General features: G+C 38.9%; 1 protein-coding gene across 3 annotated transcripts in view; it reads left to right on the forward strand.

Annotated features, from left to right (window-relative positions):
• Window positions 1–11,453, forward strand: part of LOC6030937 (heterogeneous nuclear ribonucleoprotein K) — a 47,444-nt gene extending 35,991 nt beyond the window's left edge. For all 3 annotated transcript variants that reach the window (XM_038266410.1, XM_038266409.1, XM_038266411.1), the window contains exons 7-9: window positions 9,247–9,939; window positions 10,012–10,181; window positions 10,598–11,453. In XM_038266410.1, the coding sequence (XP_038122338.1) occupies window positions 9,247–9,939; window positions 10,012–10,181; window positions 10,598–10,670 (936 nt within the window). In that variant the 3' untranslated portion in view covers window positions 10,671–11,453. The remainder of the gene's footprint in view (window positions 1–9,246; window positions 9,940–10,011; window positions 10,182–10,597) is intronic.
• Window positions 11,454–13,700: the final 2,247 nt, after the last annotated feature.

The following is a 13,700-nucleotide window of genomic DNA, read 5'->3' on the forward strand; positions in this document are numbered from 1 at the left end:
TTGGCCATTAGGGTGACCTACGGTGTGTTAGGGTGGTCACTTTTTTCGAAAAATCATAACTCCTCGCCATTTCAACCGATTTCAATTGTCTTATACGCAAATGAAAGGTTATAAGTTGGCCTTTCAAAGAAAAATAGTAAGAAGTTTCAAAAATCTTGCCTAACATATGAAAAGGGCGTATGAAACTTCAAAATGCCGTTTTGACGGTGTCTGGACCAAAAAGCCTTTGTCTGGAAATATTTTTATTGGATTCCCCGGACATTTTTACATAACATACTTAAATAGGGACCATCCATAAACCACGTGGACACTTTTTTGGGAATCTGTTACCCCCCCCCCCCTCCCCTTCGTGGACAATTGTCCATACAAAAAAAAATCTTATTTGTATGGGTCGTGGACAATCGCCATATCTCGGAATCCTGTTAATGAACTCCTCCCATTTTTTGGTATGTTACGTAAAAATGTCCAGGGAATCCGATAAAAATATTTCCGGACATAGGCTCTTTGGTCCAGACACCGTCAAAACGGCATTTTAAAGTTTCATACGCCCTTTTCATATGTTAGGCTAGATTTTTGAAATTTCTTACTATTTGTCTTTGAAAGGCCAACTTATAAGCTTTCATTTGCGTATAAGACAATAGAAATCGGTTAAAATTGCGAGGAGTTATGATTTTTCGAAAAAGTGGTTTTTGCGAAAATCGACGAAAATTGCCATTTTTCAGACCACCCTAACACGCCGTAGGTCACCCTAATGGCCGAACAAAAAAATACGGGTCTTATTATTTCGGCCAGGGAACCCCCAGAAAAATTTTGAGTCCGATCCGAGAACTTTTGTTTTTTTCCATGCTATTTTCGTGGGGAATTGCTGTATATAATTGAGCACCTTTGAAAGATATGCATCTTTCGCCGGCTAATGTTGAAATATTGGATCGGTCTAATAAATTATGGCTTCTGGTAAAGTGCTGATGGTTAGATAATTTGAATTTTGTATTACTGTGAGTTTGTTCATGTAAACATAAATAAATGAAGCAACATGTTTGAATTACATAAATAGCTCTGACAGGAATGATGTTTTTGTTAATGTTGTACAAATCGGCAGACTGACTTCGCAATGGTTTTTCTTTTTATAAATTATTATTAAGTGCATCTCCAGCGCGGGTAGCAAACATCGAAGCAAATCAAATTGAGCAGTTCTCTAGGATTTCGGTCATTCGATTTTTTTTGTATTTTTTAATCCGACTGAAACTTTTTTGGTGCCTTCGGTATGCCCAAAGAAGCCATTTTGCATCATTAGTTTGTCCATATATTTTCCATACAAATTGGAAGCTGTCCATACAAAATGATGTATGAAAATTCAAAATCTGTATCTTTTGAAGGAATTTTTGATCGATTTGGTGTCTTCGGCAAAGTTGTAGGTATGGATACGGACTACACTGGAAAAATAATACACGGTAAAATTTGGTGATTTTTTATTTAACTTTATCACTAAAACTTGATTTACAAAAACACTATTTTTAATTTTTTTATTTTTGATATGTTTTAGAAGGCATAAAATGCCAACTTTTCAGAAATTTCAGGTTGTGCAAAATCACTGACCGAGTTATGAATTTTTAATCAATACTGATTTTTCAAAAATCGAAATTTTGTCGTAAATTTTTCAACTTCATTTTCGATGTAAAATCAAATTTGCAATCAAAAGTACTTTACTGAAATTTTGATAAAGTGCACCGTTTTCGTTATAGCCATATTTAAGTGACTTTTTGAAAATAGTCGCAGTTTTTCATTTTTAAATTAGTGCACATGTTTGCCCAGTTTTGAAAAATATTTTGAAAAGCTGAGAAAATTCTCTATATTTTGCTTATTTGGACTTTGTTGATACGACCTTTAGTTGCTGAGATATTGCAATGCAAAGGTTTAAAAACAGGAAAATTGATGTTTTCTAAGTTTCACCCAAACAACCCACCATTTTCTATCGTCAATATCTCAGCAACTAATGGTCCGATTTTCAATGTTAATATATGAAACATTTGTGAAATTTTCCGATCTCTTCGAAAAATATTTTGGAATTTTCAAATCAAGACTAACATTTCACAAAGGCCAAACATTCAATATTACGCCCTTTTAAAATGTTTGTCTTGATTTGAAAATTCCAAAATATTTTTTCGAAAAGATCGGAAAATTTCACAATTGTTTCATATATTAACATTGAAAATCGGACCATTAGTTGCTGAGATATTGACGATAGAAAATGGTGGGTTGTTTGGGTGAAACTTAGAAAACATCAATTTTCCTGTTTTTAAACCTTTGCATTGCAATATCTCAGCAACTAAAGGTCGTATCAACATAGTCCGAATAAGCAAAATATAGAGAATTTTCTCAGCTTTTCAAAAATATTTTTTCAAAACTGGGCAAACATGTGCACTAATTTAAAAATGAAAACTGCGACTATTTTCAAAAAGTCACTTAAATATGGCTATAACTTGAAAACGGTGCACTTTATCAAAATTTCACTAAAGTACTTTTTGATTGCAAATTTGATTTTACATCGAAAAATGAAGTTGAAAAATTTTTACGACCAAAATTTCGATTTTTTGAAAAAATCAGTATTGATTAAAAAATTCATAACTCGGTCAGTGATTTTTTGCACAACCTGGAAATTTCTGAAAAGTTGGCATTTTATGTCCTCTAAAACATATCAAAAAATAAAAAAAATAGTGTTTTTTGTAAATCAAGTTTTAGTGATAAAAAGTTAAATAAAAAATCACCAAATTTTTTTACCGTGTATTATTTTTCCAGTGTAGTCCGTATCCATACCTACAACTTTGCCGAAGACACCAAATCGATCAAAAAATTCCTTCAAAAGATACAGATTTTTGAATTTTCATACATCATTTTTGTATGGACAGCTGCCGAATTTGTATGGAAAATTATATGGACAAACTAATGATGCAAAATGGCTTCTTTGGGCATACCGAAGGCACCAAAAAAGTTTCAGCCGGATTAAAAAATACAAAAATTAAAATTGAAGAAAAAAGACCGATTTCGTAGAGAATTGCTCAATTTGCACCCGACGTCAACCCCACCGCGGTACCTGTCGCGGTAGCAAATTTGCTCTCAGTTCTTCGGGATTTCACTTTGCTACCCGTTCTTCTGCTGGTTTGCTACCGTGGCAAATGGAATGATGCACGGAAAATTGAATCATGCACGGAAAAACATTTTTTAAATTGTTTTTTAATGTAAAAATGAAAATGAAAAATTAAAAGAATGAAAAAAATTATAAAATTTCAAAAAATAAAAAAATAAAAAAATATAAATAAATGAAAAAATCAAACAATTTCCAAAAAAAAAATTGAAAAGAAAATTTATAAAAAAAATAAAAAAAAATAAAAAAGGTAGTAGGTAGGTAGGTAGTCGATCGATGGCTTATGGATAGGTATCTAAGAATACATTACATATCTGGAGTTTTTTTTGAAAAGGTCCTATAAACCAAATTTTCACTTTTTGCTTTTTGGGTGTTTTTGAATACCCCTGACTCAAGACGGTTCTAAAAACACCCAAAAAGCAAAAATTTAAAATTTGGTTTATAGGTCCTTTAAAAAAAACTCCAGATATTGTCATTTCCCGAAATGACTTGACTTGTCTTGGCTTGGCGAAGACGTTTTTGAGGCTATTCTGGACCTGATTTGAGGTCGGCGGAATCTTTGCATGCTGGACGCGATTCACAAAGGGAATTTTATTTTCGAAGATGACATTCGGAGCACGATGAAAAATGCTTTCGAATGAAGTATAATAGTTCTGGGTTTTTTAGCCGGATGGGCGAACCAGCATGTGATAATGCATTGGTATCGTCGAATCTAGCAGTTTAGTGCAAATATTAACTACTAAGCTTAATAATTCGTCGAGATATGTATCTCAGTGGATTGGGCTTTGAAAGAGCTTTACAAAAATGTGCAACATGCCGAAATTTTGGTTAATTTTGGCCTCGTTTTAGTCGATTTGAAGGCGGCTGAATGCAAACAGTTTTCCTAAAATGGCTGTAACTTTGGCAAATTTCAATGGATTTTTGTCCCGTTTCAGCCGGGGATGGAGGACATTCCAGACTACCTAGTTATGCAAAAATGAAGAAATTTTGAATTTTTTTATCGTTTTTTGTTTTTTGGTTTAAGGTTTGCAAATCGTTTTTCGTAAATATCTTTTGACAGGAAAGGGCTACGGGGAAGATTTTCAATAGCGACTTATCGGAAGCTTAGAGGGATCGAATGCAACCGGAAGTGTCCAAATCCGTTCATCCATTTCCGAGAAATCACAGTGACATTTTTTGGCCAATTTTCAAGTGATTTTATATGGCATTCCTCGGAGAGGAAGCCAAAACAAACACAATTTGATACAAAATAATTCGTTTGTGTATTTCGATAAGAATAAATAAATCAAAATTATGAAAACAATATTAAATTAGCGATTTTTAAAAAAAAAGTTTGATAGGATTTCATACTATTCAATGAGTATTGCTATATCACAGTAAAGAATGTTGTCGAAACGGTAGTTAACAGCATTTTTATTAAAAATTAATAGTTTTATTGAAAATGCCTTTCCTTATCTACAAATTTTGTTGTAAATGTTTATGGAAACAGTAGCTTAGGGGATGAAAAAAAATATATCGATAGTTCCCGTAGTTTTGAAGACACTAAAATGTCTGTAAGAAAAATCGGGGTGCACAAGTTCTGGTTGATGTGCACCGCTAATAGTCAAAAATCGTCAAAAATATAACCTATATCAAATAAAATTTATAAATTACGGGTGGCCGTCTTACCCCCGTAGGAAGTGGCCGTCTTGCCCCCAAATAAATTATTTTTAAAACGTTTTTTGCAAATAGCTCATCGCATTTTTTTTAACTTTTCCGAGGGACATAATCTAGGGAAAACTTCAATTTAACATGAAAAATATGTGTAGACTGGAAAACATATTGTCTTAAAAATGCCTAAGTTGTAATTCATAAAAATTACATCCAGTTTCAAGTTCAAAAATTTATTTGAGCTATTTTATTACTATTTCAAACAATATGTTTGGCAAAGGTGACTCGATGTGCATTATTTAGCATGAGAAACAGTATTGCTTAACTTTTAAGTAATATTCATTAGTATTCTTATTAAAACAGTGGGGTGGCCGTCTTACCCCCAGCTCCCCTACATATGTAAAACAAAGTTTAGTTGATGCATTAAGTTCAACCGAGCTACGTAGCCCAGTGGTAACGCTTCCGCCTCGTAAGCGGTAGCTCGGGGTTCAAATCCCGGCTCGTACCAACACAACTGGTGATCTTTTCCCTTCTGGAATCGATTGCTTAGTAAAGGGAAGGTAGTGTATCCACATGTATCGTCACAAACTGGACCTTATCACGATACCTTAGGGAGGCGACTTATGGAATGTTAACATTAACCTTAACATGTTAACATTAAGTTGATAATGTAACTGCCACTGAATCCGCTTTGTAAATGCCGGCCCCGATACTCTTCAAGGGTGTTTCCCTCAGGAACTGGGAAAGATTTACTTTACTTTACTATTAAGTTCAACTTACGCCAGATGTCAACTTGGTGATAGTGATTATGCTATGCACAGAACCGGAACAACCAGCAATTGTTGCGGTACCCAAATGATCGCGCTAAATTGCGTGCCAAGGATATTTTTATTCGTTTCCTGAACACATGACATATGGACACATTGTCCCCACCAAACGGTACTCGGTCATATCATAATTACCGGGACCATGTGGTGAAAAAAGTCCCCGAGAACAAAGTAATTATTTCAACCGCAGAAACTGACCGGCGCTCTCCCGCTCACTCACGGATCTGGTTGAACAGTTATCAAACAGTTTCCAATTCCATTTTTTTCAAATCATGTTGATCCTTGCGCACCTCCCAAGAAGCAGTAATGCGAAAGACACCGGGCCTCGTTGGACGATTGCATCTGCCTCATTTTCATCATTACTTGCGAGCGTTCATCCGATGATGACGATCCCATCCGGTGGCAAGAAAGGACACCAGCGAACTCACCCGGAGTTCATCCAAGCAGACCACTGCTGGTGGTATTGGTTTCGACCTGGTGGCGTCACGTTGACTCTCCTTTTGGAGCGTATCCTGCTGGAACGATGATATCATCTAGTAGGCCGCTGTTGTAATGAGTGGCGCGAGAGCGAATGAACCGGGAGAGTTTGGGCGCGCTCGAGAGAGTGGGAGAGCATGAGCCTGCGCATCCGCTTTCGTTGTGCCGTGCACCTTCCAGCTCGTTCAGTTTCACTTCTACTGTAGTCCTTGTTACATTGCTTCCAACTTGGTTGAGGAAACGTCTCAGCTTCTCACAGACTATCCTCGGAGGATTCTCACCTTGCAAAAGATGATTCAATGGCCGAAAAATTCGTGTCTATCGGATTTCGCGGCGGATCCGGTTGTAAATTTAACAAAAATTCCGCGCCCCTTTCGTCACGCGAGTGAAGAAACGTAATTATAGTCTCGAGCGATTAGTAGTGCAGGAAGTGCCCTGCCACTATTCTCGCCATCGATTGGATAAGCATTGCCTGCAGTGTAGTGAGTGCCGTTTTTCCTTCCGTGTGTGCGAGCTCAGGACAAAGAAAAATCGAATTTTCCTCCTCGCGTAAAGCTCTGGAATGATGACTAGCAGAAATGGATTCGGTGGCTTTTCCACGAGCAGGTAATAAAATGGTTTCGTTAAATGGAAGTTGTTGTACTAGGAAAAACATATTTTTTAAGAGATTTCACCCATTTTTTTAGAAAATAGCCTTGTAGTTAAAGTTTTGGGAATAACAACACAAACACAAAAAATGTATTAAAAGAAAAACTAAACTAGGATTCGAACAAGAAAAACATTTTTTTCCGTGTTTCGGAAACATTTGGTGGCCTTTTCAAATCTATATATTCAGTGGAAAACGATGGAAAGCATATTTTCTCGTAGAAGATTAGAACTAGAACTGTCAAAAGCGTTAGGGTGGCATTCCACAACATTTTTTTGTTTCCTTGTTACATTATGTAAAACTTCTCTTTTCGTCGATCATGAGTTTCCTTTGAAGAGATGTTATATTTGAGAAGATACCCAATTTCGCTTTATGGAATACCTCCTTTAGAAGATACATAGTTATCGAATGCCTTCACCAGTTGTAGAATTAAATCTTGCATTTTTTTTTTTTGTAAATTTACATTCATTTTAACATTACTGGATCATGTTGCCTTCCATGTTGCCATCCTCACAAAGAGAGCAATTATAGATGTCACTTCACTTCCTTCCCGCATGCACACACGCACACATTCCTTCGTCGAGAAATTATCTGTCCAAATTAAGCCCGCAGCTGCTGCTAAGGCTGCATTTGTTCGAAACTTAATGGTCTTGTGTGCTGAAACTAAAAATTCGTCAGCTGCCGTTCAGTTCGAGGTACCTGGAGCACAAACACAAAAAACTCGTTTACCGCTCCTTCGTTCGAAACAAGCGCGCCTTCCTGACGGCGGTCGTTCCTTTTTTTTATTTTCACTTATGTTCTTCTCCTTCTCCTTGCCACTGTCGAGGTTCTCTGGGCAAAGGAAACGGAACAAATTCGAGGAATTTATGCTTTCTTCGCCAAGCTGTGTGACAAATTTATGCGTTTAGAGAGATACCCTTTAAACATGTTCCTGTTTGCACACTTTTATCGACGTTTTATGATTTAGAAGTGCAAGTACATCTTAAAACGTACAAGTCGCTTCTTCGTAAAAAAAGATCCTTCAAAAGCCACAAACGTTTCATTAAACTGAACTGAAACATATGTTCCGTTCGTTCGTCTTTCGAGTCCTTCTTCACTTTAGTCACTTTCCTCTTACATTCGCCGCTTTTACCTCATACTCACTGGTATCATCTGCCGTCCTGCTCCCCACACAACGTTAATGATAGTCTCTGGACAACTTTTATCCCTCAAGTCATTCAATTGCTTTTTCTTCCATCGCTCTTCTTTGCACTTTATTATCCTGCGAGCGCGCGTCTTGGTTCTTCTAGTTTCCCTGCTCCGTTGTACGCCTTTGTCGTTGTCGATGTCGTTTTTCGTACAAAATGAATCTTTGTGTGTATGTGTAGAAGTAGTGCCACACTTTCTGTTGCTTTGTTTTCCTTCTTTTTCGGAGTGCATCATCAAGTAACACCGACGAGGAAAAGATGGAATGTCGCGTAGGTTCACACTTTTACGGAATGACTGATTGACGAGTGGAAGTTGCCGCTTTTTTTTAGATGGGCAGATGTGTCGGTTCGAACATTTCTTGACTTTTTTTTATAGGGATCATAAAGTGTGAGCTAAATGTTGCCACTTGACGTAAAAAATGCGGGTTTTACTACAACTGTCTGCCTGTGTGGATCAATCGGACCGCGCACTGGACTCACAATCCAGAAGTCGTCGGTTCGAATCCCGAGGGTGGCAATTCTCCACGAAAACAGCATGATTCGAAAAAAAGTTCTCCGATTGGGCTCAAAATTTTTCTGGGGATTCCTTGGCCGAAATAATTAGACCCGTATTTTTTTTTTTTTTTTTTGTTTGGCCATTTAGAGTTACCTACGCCGTGTTAGGGTGATCCGAAAAATTGCCATATTCGTTGAAAAAAATACGGGTCTAACTATTTTGGCCAAGGAACCCCCAGAAAAAAAATTGAGCCCGATCGGAGAACTTTTTTCTTAAATCATGCTGTATAGGGCTGTATGGGGAATTGCTGTATAGGTATTTGGTGCCCTCTCCCCGTGCCATACCTTCACACTTAGGAGACCCGGGAGGCGAAGTCTTGTCGCAAAAACGAACGATACACGGCTGTGGATCTGTTGACGAAACCGCAATGTTTATGAAAAGCCATCCAGTACATACTTTGTTCTAGAAATCAGAAGGAAATCATTTTTTTTTGCGACACTTGCCACGTAGCTGTATGTGTGGGACCCGTTTTGCGTTTTTCTCAGCCTGCTGTTTTAGCATATGGGACATTTATGCAAACTTGGTCAGTATAGGACTTTTTCAAATAAAACTTTAGATACTAATCTATTCTACGCAACTCAACTAAGCGATTGGGGGGGTTAATCAATTTTCGGTAAGTTACACTGTGATAAGGGTTAAATGACTTTTTGGTAGAACTTTTGAAATGATTCAAACGTTTGCCGCAAATAAAAACTCATACTTTCCCCTTTCCAAAATCAGCAGTTTTTTTTAGTAAATATTCCACTTTTCTTCCCTTTCAGCAAATCGGTTGCCGGTTAAAGATTTTCTCCAACATTGCCCCGCAAAGTACGGACCGGATTGCGCAAGTCGTCGGTACCGAGGATCAGTGCCTGAAGGCGCTGAACGACATCATCGGTCTGATCAAGGGCACGCCGATTAAAGGCCCGGTGCACAACTACGATCCCCACAACTACGACGACGTGTACTCCGAGGAGTACGGTGGTTACGGTGCGGGAGGCGGTGGTGGCGGAGCTGCTGGTGCTGGAGCCGGAGGTGCTCCGGGTGGTGCCGGTGGTGGATTCGGCCGCAACGGACGTAACAGCGGGGGCGGTGCCGGAGGATTCGAAAGGCGCGAGCGGTTCGATGATCGTCGCGGAGGAGCCGCGGGAGGCAATGGGGCAGGCCGCGGGTACGATCGCGGAAATGATCGACGTGGCGGAGCGGGTGCTGCCGGCGGTGGCAGTGGAATGAGAGAACGGGAGTTCATCAACCCGTGGGCGCCAAACGTCAACGGTGGTCAGATGGGCGGAGGAAACTTTGCTGGTGGAAACGGGCTTGGCATGGGTGCGATGGGCGCGATGGGTGCCGCGGGTAACATACCCGCCATGAATAGCATGAGCAACATGGGCAACGGAAATATGGCCGCGCCCTTCGGAGGAGGCAACGGTAACATGGACAACAAAACCTCCACCCAGGTTACCATTCCAAAAGATGTAAGTTTTTGGTTTGCGATCGTCAAAAAATATATAAAATAGATTCTAACTGTTTATCTTTTAATGTTACAGTTGGCAGGAGCAATCATCGGCAAGGGAGGTGGCCGAATCCGTCGCATCCGGAACGAGTCCAACGCATTCATTCAGATCGATGAAGCTCTGCCAGGATCAACAGATCGGATCATTACCATCACCGGAACAACCAAGGAGATCCAAGCCGCGCAGTACATGCTACAGCAAAGGTAAGCTTCTTGTCATTATCAACTTGAAGTTAAAATCGATTAACCGACATCGACAAACTAAACTCACTGAAGCTACTAATAAAAGAGCTGTGGCGGTAGTATTTGGGAGTGAGATCATCTTTGGACATAATCTGCATTGTTTCGGGATTGTTATGCATTAATCTTCATCCGCTGTTCTTTAACCCATCGTCGCAATATTTTGTATGGAAGACTAGTGATTTTGTTGTTTGGCTTAAGATAGTAACAATAAATCTCCAGTCTTTCTACAACGTTTGCTGCTTTCTACGCTAGTATCATAAAACGAGCCAAACCCACACACAAGGTGTTCGTGTAAAAACCCTAAACCAGTGACATTATTAACCTTCTGACACAAAAGACTAGTTCTAGGATTTCTAAATCGGTTCATTTCATTCCAGCGTTCGCGAAAATCTTGCCAGCGGAGGTGGTGGTGGTGGCGGCGGCGGCGGCGGTGGATTCAACCGTAATTAATCATGCATTTCACCACAACCATTCAAAGAAAAGCATCCTTGAGCAACCGAAAAGTTACGAAACGATTCATGTGCGTATAGTGTTTGCGCATGAATTCTACCTACTAACAAACAAAAAAGAAGCCACCGGTCCCAAAAGAAAAAGGAAACAAAAACATGTAGTAGAAAAAAGTATAAATTGTCACCTTGATAATGTTATTTTGTCACTATTTCAAACCGTAGCCATATTTATACAAGCATCATCTTTGGAAACTTTTGTAATTTTATGATATTTCGACATTTGAACTTTTTTTTTTTTGGAAAACATTTTTGGTTGTATTGAGTTAATTATAATTTGTACATTGAGTTTACTCAATTAAAGTCAATCAGTCAAGAATTAAAAAACTTAAAGTTTTTTTACAAACCCACATGGGCCAGTAAATTTTCAACTGTATTTTTAACATATTGTAATTAACAACTGGAAAGCATTGTGAGGTATTTTTTATATCAGCCCAACAGAAAGTAAAGATAAACTAAGCCAGCCCCAAACGTATTAAATAAAGGTACAACCACACCAATGAACAAAACCAGTTATATTCTGCACCACCTACGAATAGGTACATGAAATGTAATTTACATGAAGAAAGTTCGATGTTCGAATACGTTTAACAACGCGTCCCACTATTAACAAAAGATGAGATAAATTTCTTCTAATGAATGAGAAAGCGTTACGGTATTGAAATGGGTACAATGTCTAATAAAGTCTTAGTTTTATCTTTTGGATTCCACAAGAAGAAACAATTTCTGAATTTTGTGCTTTATTTATTACCGATATCCGAAAATTCCCTCCACATAAAAAATCCTCAAGAAAAAGATCAAGAAACAGAAACGGACGGTTCTTCGCCCGGTGCTTGCAATACTTTTTGACTAAAAAAGGTGCAGGTACACAGCAAATTCTGATGTTCGTTTTCAGTTAATACCAGAGTTTTTTTTTTTTTAAAGGACCAATCTCGGATTAGTTTTCAAAAAGCCGTAAGAGCCATTGACCGAGCCACGTAGCCCAGTGGTAACGCTTCCGCCTCGTAAGCGGTAGATCGGGGTTCAAATCCCGGCTCGGACCAACACAACTGGTGATCTTTTCTCTTCTGGAATCGATTGCTTAGTAAAGGGAAGGTAGTGTATCGTCACAAACTGGACCTTGCCACGACACCTTAGGAAGGCGACCTATGGAATGTTAACATTAACCTTAACATGTTAACATTAAGTTGAGAATGCAACTGCCACTGAATCCGCTTTGTAAATGCCGGCCCCGATACTCTTCAAGGGTGTTCCCCTCAGGAACTGGGAAAGATTTACTTTACTTTTTTTACTCGACCTACTTGCGAAAAAACAATTCCAAAAATGCTTAAGATTGTTCATCTACACGTCCTTCAAGTGCTCTACGTTAAAGATCAATGAAATTTTGCTTCAATTTGGAGAAAAATAAAAAATAGTGTCAGAGGTCACGGTGGCTTTTACGGCTTTTTGAAAACTCACCTGAGCAATAAACTATTGTCTTTCATATGTTTATAGGACCTAATAACAAAAAACTCTAGATATTTACTGAAAACTGCACTATTGAAATTTTCTGTTAGTTTTTCGCTTAACTTCACTGCCGCTCGAAGCTAGTCCGTCCCTTATGTAATTTCGTAAATTTTGAGGTAATGATGCAGTTTGTTTCGAAATCATGTAAACTATCAGAAAAACCAATAAAATTTAGTGCTTTGTTTTAGAAAACCGGAGAAAATCCACCTTTCGTGAAATTCTAATACGTAGCCTTATGGCCGGGACAAATTTGACATGCGTTTTTCTCGGCTTGCTGTTTTTACATATGGGACGGACTCGATTAGAGCGGCAGTTCAGTAAAAATTTTTATGGTGCGGTCAAAGTTTGCTGAAATTTCAGCAAGTTTTCATTTACTGAAAATATCAGTAGTGAAGATTTCAGTAAATTTAAATGAATACAGTAATGAGAAATTGGTGTGTATGTTACACATGACCAATTTTCACAAAGATCTCAAAATTTATTCTATTATAAATTTTATAAAAAAAAATAATCATTGAACACTACTGTTTTAGTATTCCTTATTATGCCCAGTACCGTCATCAGGGGTGACATTGGGTCTGGGGTATGAGATTGAGTCATGCAAAAATGCTGAAATTGGTATGACCCAATTTCACCACCCAGACCTAGAGAGCCTGGAGCTTATTAGAGAACGGCCATCTCAAACCAAAAGTACCAATCGAAGCACGAGAACTGTCAAACGAAGGTACCAATCGAGCAAAATCCTCCAAGCTCTCTACCCAGCCAATGTCACCCCTGATGACGGTACTCAAAACCATGAAGTTTGACATCCATATTGCCAAAGGGAGCGTTCTTTTGTTACGTAACTCGTTGGGGAGGGGGCGTCGAAGGCTGTGTTACGCTCCAAACAAATTTTGCATGGAAATTTTATTACGAGGGGTGGGGGAAGGTTTCAGGCCAAGGGTGCATGATACTGATGATACTCGTCGGTTGACACCCAGGCGAGGAACATCCCGAAAGGTGGCACGTGCTCAACTACATCCGTAGTGCTGTTTGGACAAAACAGCATGGCTCTGGTTCCTTGCAAGTGTCCTATTTTCTTACCTCCACGTTTTTTTCTTCACAACTTATTTTTATTAGATCCTTTTAGGTGCTGCGACCAGGTAAGGACCGTGGGTCAAAAGTACAACAAATAATAAATAATAATAATAAAAAAAAGTTATTGAATTAGATGATCATTTTCTCGTGCCATGTGTCAGCAAGTGTGCGATCACGTCAATCTGTTCCTCGGGTGTCTTGCACTGCATCAAGCGAACCCTGTATTCTCGGTAAATGGCCCACAGCTCCGACTCGCTTCGTTCACCTTGTTGCTCCTTCGGGGTTGCACCGGCGCCGACGCCAGTATTTTCGCTACTTCTCCTGCGGGACGAGGATGTTTATCTTTCGGCTCGACGGACGGCACCGCTCCAGGTAGCGGAGGAAAATCCGC

This window comes from Culex quinquefasciatus, chromosome 3, assembly GCF_015732765.1.
Source record: "Culex quinquefasciatus strain JHB chromosome 3, VPISU_Cqui_1.0_pri_paternal, whole genome shotgun sequence".
Taxonomy (NCBI): domain Eukaryota; kingdom Metazoa; phylum Arthropoda; class Insecta; order Diptera; family Culicidae; genus Culex; species Culex quinquefasciatus.